Below are 8,212 nucleotides of genomic sequence, written 5' to 3' on the forward strand. Positions count from 1 at the left end.
ACCCATGTTGGAAGAAAGACAACTATGTAAAAATTGTCAACTTTTTTTTTTAATGCCAGATGACGTACGATTCAGGTAGAATTCTGGCCATTTTCACTTGGTGGGTGGCTAACATCACTGGGGTGTCTGCCTAAATGATGAATAGGCAGGGAAAACCCCAACCTGTAGCCTAAATCAGGGTATTTAGGGGATTAAAAAAATTATATTTCCTTGACAACAAGGCAGATATTCAGCACCCAGGTGGTCCGGATTGTGATATATTGTATTTCCTGTGCCTTGAGATTTCAGTAAACTGCAGACTGCCATCTGACTCCTGTCTCATCTCTGCTCACCTAGCCGACAGTCAATTAAAAGAACCCAAGGCTAATTGACATTATAAGGGAAGCCATAGGACTGCGCTGAGACCAGAATTCTATTCAAATGAAGAACGTTTAGAAAGCTGGTCCCAGTCAGGGCTCCTGTACTTGTTTACTTCCGCATTAATGGTCAACCCAACCTGAATATACAAAGTACAAACCCTGACCTAAATGCCACTCTGTCAATATGTTATGTCACCTGTCCTTCCTTATAGCATGTAGATAGCACCTGTCATATTACCTATCAAATAACTTGCAGAAATGTGTTTTATGTTTATGTATTGTCATACTGATTATATCCTTATTGTGTTAGCTGCTGTCATTTTCACTGGGATTAATAAAGTAATCTAATCTATCAATCTGTCTAGCGTTATCTACAAGGGTTTTAATGGTCAAGTTAAAGTTTAAGACTTTTGTTTTGAATCTTTATCATGCATTTCATTGTAAGGGCTCTCAGAATGATGATAATTTCATAACAGTAGTTGTCTTGCTTGGTATATCCGCAAAACTATCTCCATGTCCTACTTTGACCTTTTCAGTGTTTGCTCTGAACTTTGTTTTCATACCATACAGCAGTGGTGTATGCGTGAGTCATTTTTGTCAACAAATGTATGCAAAGGTTTACTAACTGCAATTTTAGGACAAAAGTCCAAGCTATGTATCCAAATAAGAACTGTTGCAGCAACATGCATTATTGGGACCAAAGCAGCCATGGACTTGAAGTTCTACTGTATATATATATATATACACACACACACACACACACACACACACACACACACACACACACACACACACACACACACACACACACACACACACACACACACATGATATAAAGTGTATGTATGTGTGTGTGTGTGTGTGTGTGTGTGTGTGTGTGTGTATATATATATATATATATATATATATATATATATATATATATATATATACACACATATACAGTAGAACTTCAAGTACATGTCTGCTTTCACACACACACACACACACACACACACACACACACAGGGCCATATATAATAAGCTCAACATACATATAAAAAGTGTGGAAACACTGTTTTGAATCCAACATTTGGTTGTCTATGTCAACAACCGCAGGGAATGGTGGCCAGCCCAAATGTTGCCATGTTGTTTATGCTGTTGTTATGGGGGCGGATTTTATAATAGCTGGCTTAGGAAATACAATACAATAGCCAACATTACTCCAAAGTGACTGTGCCAGTTCGAGCGGAGGCTCCGCTAACTATATCAAACTCGACTAGCTAGGATCGCTGACTAAACCAGGGACTGACAACATCTTACCAGATGGTGTTCTTTATTTTGAGGTGCAGCGCGCTGGCCTCGGCGCCCTGCAGTCCGGGAACTAAGGCTGGTAAAGTGCCTTTTCCACAGTCCAACTTCTGCTGCTGGTTCGCTTGCTGTTGATCCTCCGCCATCGCGGTGTGATTCGGGATGAGATCAGAGGTAACGTGAGGTCTGAAAACAAGTGGAAAACATGGACATAACACGACCGTTACGCCCCGTTTATTTCACGCCCCACTGGTTCCAGTTCGACATACATTCCGAGAGAGAAGATGAGGTGTTGGGGGGGGGGGGGGGTACAAACAAACAAACAACAAAAACGAAACAAAACCACACGTGGGCGTAAAAGCGAGCGCACGAAAATACAAAACAAAACAAAAAAGCAAGCTAAAATATTGGCAACCGTAGCGTCCCGCTGCAGCCGTCACGCACTGACTTGGATGCATGTGCCCGGCGTGAATACAAGCAGTAGGTAGCAATACGGGATCCCTAAAAACTTGGTGTCTCATGGTAGGTACCCACCCCTACCTTGACCTCATTGGACCCCACGCCCGACCATAGCCGCCCATTGGACGTGGAGCATGACGCGTTTCATGAAATACCAAGTTTTTAGTGAATTCCGTAGCGGGACAATACGGCAAGCGCACGCACGCACCACCCACTCGGAAGCAGGTGTACAACTATATAATAATATAATAATAATAATAATAATAATAATAATTATTATTATTATTATTATTATGATGATGATGATGATGATGAGTAGTAGTAGTAGTAGTAGTAGTAGTAGTAGTAGTAGTAGTAGTAGTAGTAGTAGTAGTAGCAGTAGTAGCAGTAGTAGTAGTAGTAGTAGTAGTAGTAGTAGTAGTAGTAGTAGTAGTAGTAGTAGTAGTAGTAGTAGTAGTAGTATTATAGAATGCTGATCATTCTAGACATAGTGAATGTGAACAATTTGTGATTACTTCCCCATAAAACATATATTACCAATGAAATACAAGAGGTAGTGTATATCTATGGTGTGTAGAGCCCCTAGTTCCTCCCTTGACCACAGTCCAGGGTGGAAAAAAATATGAATCTGAAGACAGTTGAGGGAGTCATTCAGCAACAATTTAAAATATTACTAGAAATAAAGGATCTGTGCATCTTAACAACCAGGCAGGCAAGTTCCCCTTTTCCGAAAATGTTTATTTTGTGCTACATAAAGTAGTTTATGTTTAAATTTAAATGGCATTAACAGGTAATGTCTCTGGTATGACTACAAATATTTGTTTAACAAGCAGAACATGACAGTGTTCTTATGTGAAGGGGAATGCCACTCATTTGAAGAATTCACACATTGTTTTTTAGTATTTGTGAACACGCACAATGCTCTTCTAAAGCTAGAAATCATAGAGAGAACCCTCCAATCAGTGATGTAACTGGGATGAAAAATCTGGTGTTACTCCATAGACAATGAATATGGCTCTGATGAGGCCACATTTATTTTGTGTGAGCTCTTATACTCATATGACATTTTAATTGTGCTTCAGACCTTCTAGCAATGATAGAATGTGAATATCAGTGCAATGCCTGTTTGGGGTGTGGCCGTTCGAAATGCGTGCCCTTTTGGAACGGGTCAATTGCTTGGCTCCCAGTATTGCTGCTTGCAGTGTTGTCAGGGGTGTGCATGGCTGTTCGAAGCGTATGGCTGTTCAGAGTGGGCCGATTGCTTGGCCCTTGGAAGTGCTACTTGCAGAATTGTGGAGACCCGCGGTATTGCTGCTTGCGATCGACTTCACACTCAACATTGCACTCCAACCTTGAAATACCCAACATTGCAACCTTGAAATACACCTGCTAAAAGTACGCTCTAAGACGTCTTAGACTTGTTCCATCTGCCCTCAAAACAGCCGCCATTACTCCCATATTAAAGAAACCTCGTGCAGACCCCAATATTCTGAATAATTTCCGGCCTATTTCTAATCTCCCATTTCTTGCCAAAATACTGGAGAAAACTGTGGCAGCCCAGGTTCACACTCACCTCTCCAGCAACAATCTGTTTGAGCAATTTCAATCTGGTTTTCTATCTCTCCATAGCACTGAAACAGTCCTAGTTAAAATCACAAACGACTTACTAGTGGCTGCTGCCGATTCTGGTCTCCTCACTATACTCATACTTCTGGATCTCTCTGCAGTATTTGACACCATTTCAAATTCCATTCTTCTAGAGTCTAGAAGAATGGAATGTAGACAGACTAGCCTCCATTGGTATCACTGGCACCCCTCTTCACTGGTTCAACTCATACCTCAGTCACAGGCCGCACTCAATAATGTACAACTGAAATACATCAAATCACACTCCATTCCTGTTACCACCGGTGTACCCCTGGGCTCTGTTCTGGGCCCTCTCCTTTTCCTAATCTATCACCTACCCCATGGCAACATCTTCAGGAAATTTGGTCTGCAGTTTCACTGCTACGCGGATGACACCCAGCTCTATTTTCCCACTAAACCTGACTCTGCCCTCCCCGCCACTTCCCTTTCTGAATGTTTACATGAAATAAATGTATGGTTCACAGTCAACTACCTAAAACTAAACAGTGATAAAACCGAGGTACTCCTCATTGGTTCCAAATCTAACATCGTAAAATCCGACCGTTTTCCCCTCACCATTGACAACTCTACAGTCTTCCCTTCCCCTCAGGTTAAGAGTCTGGGTGTCATCCTCGATAGCACACTGTCATTCAAATCTCACATAAATAACATCACACGGTCTGCTTACTTCCACCTATACGTAACATCAATTGTCTCCGCCCCTCACTTACACCCACCAGCACTGCTACTCTTGTTCATGCCCTGGTCACATCCCGCCTGGATTACTGTAACTCCCTCCTCATTGGTCTCCCACATTAGTACCTGTTGTAGCCAATTTATTGATTTTCTGCCATTACGTTATTGTATGAAGGCACCGTGTCACCATGAAAGTGTTGACCAATTAGCTGGCAGTGGGCACAGGAGGCGGGGCTCAGGTGTGCTCAGGTGCAGTCTATATGTATGTGTTCACAGGTGTGCAGCGGGAGGGAATTGGGTAATTATCACAGGGAAGCCACACTATCTTTTTACCGTGCTCGTTTGTTTTGTTTTCAGTTATATTGAGTCACTTTTTTGGGTTTATTTTGTAGCAATTATCCTGTGTTTAAATTCCAGTTTAAACACAGAGTTTACAGTATGCTTATATTTGTCCACACTGCAAGTACGAATAAAAACTCTCAAAACGTACTCAAGGAGAAGACATCATTTTATTATCAACAAGCACCACACGTTGGAAAGAGCTTCACCCAGTATTCCCTCACTGGCATCTTTTCTTGTTAGGTTGCCCTTACACAAGTAAAAAGATAAGCTTCTAAACAAGATTGTTTTCGAAGACAGACAGATACGGAAGGAGTCAAGGAACAGCGCCCCTTTCATTGACGTTTCTGCCGATTCAACCACGATATCAACATGCACGCAGCACAACGCGGAACAACACATCAAAGAAGCTACGGTGAGACGGATTCATGAATGAATGGAATAAAGTTGTGGAAGGAGTGGCCTCGCGCAACTGGATATAGGCAAATCCTATCAAGAATTCTAAGTAAAACCTCCGCCTATTGCTTGACATTGTAACCATGAGTAACGTGGGGAATCAGGAAATTAACGTTGAAATGGATGCAGCTGTCAATCAAGATGAAACAGAAAATGAACTTGGCAAAAGGATTTCTAAGCCCACATTTAAAGCTTTGGAAACAAAAATCATGTTGTTGCATAAAGAAAGGAACTTTGGACTGAAACAATTGTGTAAAATGGCTAAAGAGTTGGATCAAATGATGGGCTCAAATGAAAATATTTCCGTCATGCAAATTAAGCACGACACACTGTGGAAATTGCTTGGTGAAACTACACGGTTGCATGAATCACTAAAACCTCTATTGCCTGACGACGAAATGTCTAAACAAACAAAATGGTTTCAAGGTCACATGCACAATGTTAATCAAATCATTGACAAAATGGAGAAATGTGTGCGTGCTAACAGGGAGCAGTGCACGCCCACACAAGTTGATGACAATGATTACGAATTCAGTGGTGTGCCCAATGCAACTGAGGTTGTGGTTGACCCAAAGAACAATGCTGTGTCGAGTACAAATGAGGTTCTGAATAACAACGGTTCAAATAACAATGCTGTGTCATATACAAACGAGGTTCTTGATAATGACGGTTCAAATTTCAACTTTGTGTCAAATGGAAATGAGGAGGTGGATCGTATTGGGCCAGATGACAGTGTGTCCAATACGGGTAAATCAAGGGTGTCACGTGGTAGTTCTACCAGACACTCAATGTCATCAAACATTTCTGAATCCATCTTGGCACAGGCCGAGGTGGCGGCACTCGTGGTATTGGAAATGACTTTAAAGGAAAGTCATGAAATGGAAGCTCAGGAGGCACAAATAAGAAAAAAAGACAATTGCTTCAAATACAAAGTCAAATTGCTGCTCAGACAGCTAAGGTGAATGTTCTCAGGAACAGAGGGTCTGACATTGAAAGCAGAGTTACAGATGAAATGAACTCTTATGCGTCAAAAGAAAAGGCTGCTCTCAACCCCTCTGCTGTACAATTCATTCCATCAATGTCAGATTGTCATGTCAGCTATCCACCAACAGGAGGGAGTGGACCTGCAATGGCAATTGATGCACAGCCAATGGATTCAACACAGCAATACAGATTTCTACCAACAGGAGGCAGCAAACCTGCAAGACCAACTCAATCACACCAAAAGTCATACAATCAGCTCAGTACTGTAGCCACCCGGCACAAAGAAATCATTTCTCAAGGAACCAAAACAAAACCAAGTGCTCCAACTCTCACTGCAAGCATGCCACAAATATCTCAACACCTACCTCATGCTGTATATCCACCACAGCAACCCATTCAAAGCAGTGAGGATCAAGGAAATATTTTCACGATCATGCAGAAGCAAAATGACATCACAGCATTACTTGTGCAATAGCAAGTTTCCTTATCACTACCCCCCAGGGATATACCAATCTTTGATGGAAACCCTTTTGAGTACAACACATTCATTAGAGCCTTTGAACATGGAGTGGAAGGAAAGGCTGCTAACAGTGTGGACTGCTTGTACTACCTGGAGCAGTACACTAGAGGGCAACCTAAAGAGCTGGTAAAGAGCTGTCAACATATGCCATCCGACAGGGGGTATCAAAAGGCTAGAACGCTTCTGCATGAACGTTTTGGAAATGAGCAGAAAATAGCCACTGCATATATGGAGAGAGTGTTTGGATGGGTACCTATAAAATCAGAGGATATCAAGGCCTTACAAGCATTTTCACTATTTCTACGCATCTGCTGTAATGCTATGGAGGACATCAGCTACATGTTTGAGATGAATATGCCATCAAACCTACGGGCAATAATCATGAAGCTACCTTACAAACTCAGAGACAGATGGAGAAACATTGCTTTTGAGTACCAGGAGAGACACCATCGTCGAGCAGGTTTCAGTGAAGTTGTCACCTTCATTGAAAGACAAGTGTCTATTGCATCTGATCCACTGTACAGGGACATTCTAGACACTGTTGTCTCAATGTCAAAATTGAAGATCGGAAATACAACATCACAAGAACGCATACAGGAGAGAGGAAGCAGTTTTGCTACGTCTGTGGCACCTGTTGAGTTTGACAATCAAGAGGAGAGAGACAAACCAACAAGAGGATCCTGCCTGCTGTGTGAAGAGGGCCACAGTTTGGAAGTATGTCCTATGATGGAGAAGAAGCGGCATGGTGAAAAAATAGATTTTCTAAAAAGAAAGGGTGCTTGCTTTGGATGTCTATATGTCGGGCACATAAGTTCACAGTGCCATAGTAGGCTATTTTGTAAGATATGTAACCTGAGACATCCTACCATTCTCCATATTCATGAAAGGGAATGGAAAGAACTAAGATCACGACAAGATGACACACGAGATGAAAACAGAATGAGTCAAGTCAACATTCCCAAGACTTGTGGCCACATAGGGGCCGGAGCACAGGACTGCGTTTTGTCTATTGTGCCTGTAAAGATCAAGGCAAAGAAAGGCAGCACAATCATAAAAACGTATGCATTCCTAGATCCCGGCAGTTCATCCACTTTCTGCTCTGAACAACTGATGAGGAAGCTCAATGTGAGAGGAAGGAACACTAGATTCCTAATGAAAACAATGAACAAAGAGAGTTTTGTCAACAGTCATGTCATCTCAGGACTAGAGGTCGCTGCACTAAATGGTGACGCCTACATCGAGTTGCCTGATGTGTACACACAACGTAAGATGCCTGTAACTCGCAATAACATCCCACGACAGGAAGACTTGTGGGCTTGGCCGTACTTGAACACTGTAGACATTCCTACTATCAATACTGATGTGGAGCTGTTAATTGGAACGAACACTCCAGAAGCAATGGAGCCATGGGAGGTGATAAACAGCAGGAGTAGAGGACCTTACGCTGTTAGAACCCTTTTGGGATGGGTTGTCAACGGACCAT

General features: G+C 42.2%; 1 protein-coding gene across 1 annotated transcript in view; it reads right to left on the reverse strand.

Moving 5' to 3' along the window:
* Window positions 1–1,897, reverse strand: part of LOC311242858 (DNA-binding protein RFX7-like) — a 105,847-nt gene extending 103,950 nt beyond the window's left edge. Inside the window, exon 1 of the mRNA XM_084331920.1 lies at window positions 1,662–1,897. Within this exon, the coding sequence (XP_084188046.1) occupies window positions 1,662–1,795 (134 nt within the window). The 5' untranslated portion in view covers window positions 1,796–1,897. The remainder of the gene's footprint in view (window positions 1–1,661) is intronic.
* Window positions 1,898–8,212: the final 6,315 nt, after the last annotated feature.

This window comes from Notolepis coatsorum, assembly GCF_963971535.1.
Source record: "Notolepis coatsorum genome assembly, chromosome: 1".
In the NCBI taxonomy this organism is placed as follows: Eukaryota; Metazoa; Chordata; class Actinopteri; order Aulopiformes; family Paralepididae; genus Notolepis; species Notolepis coatsorum.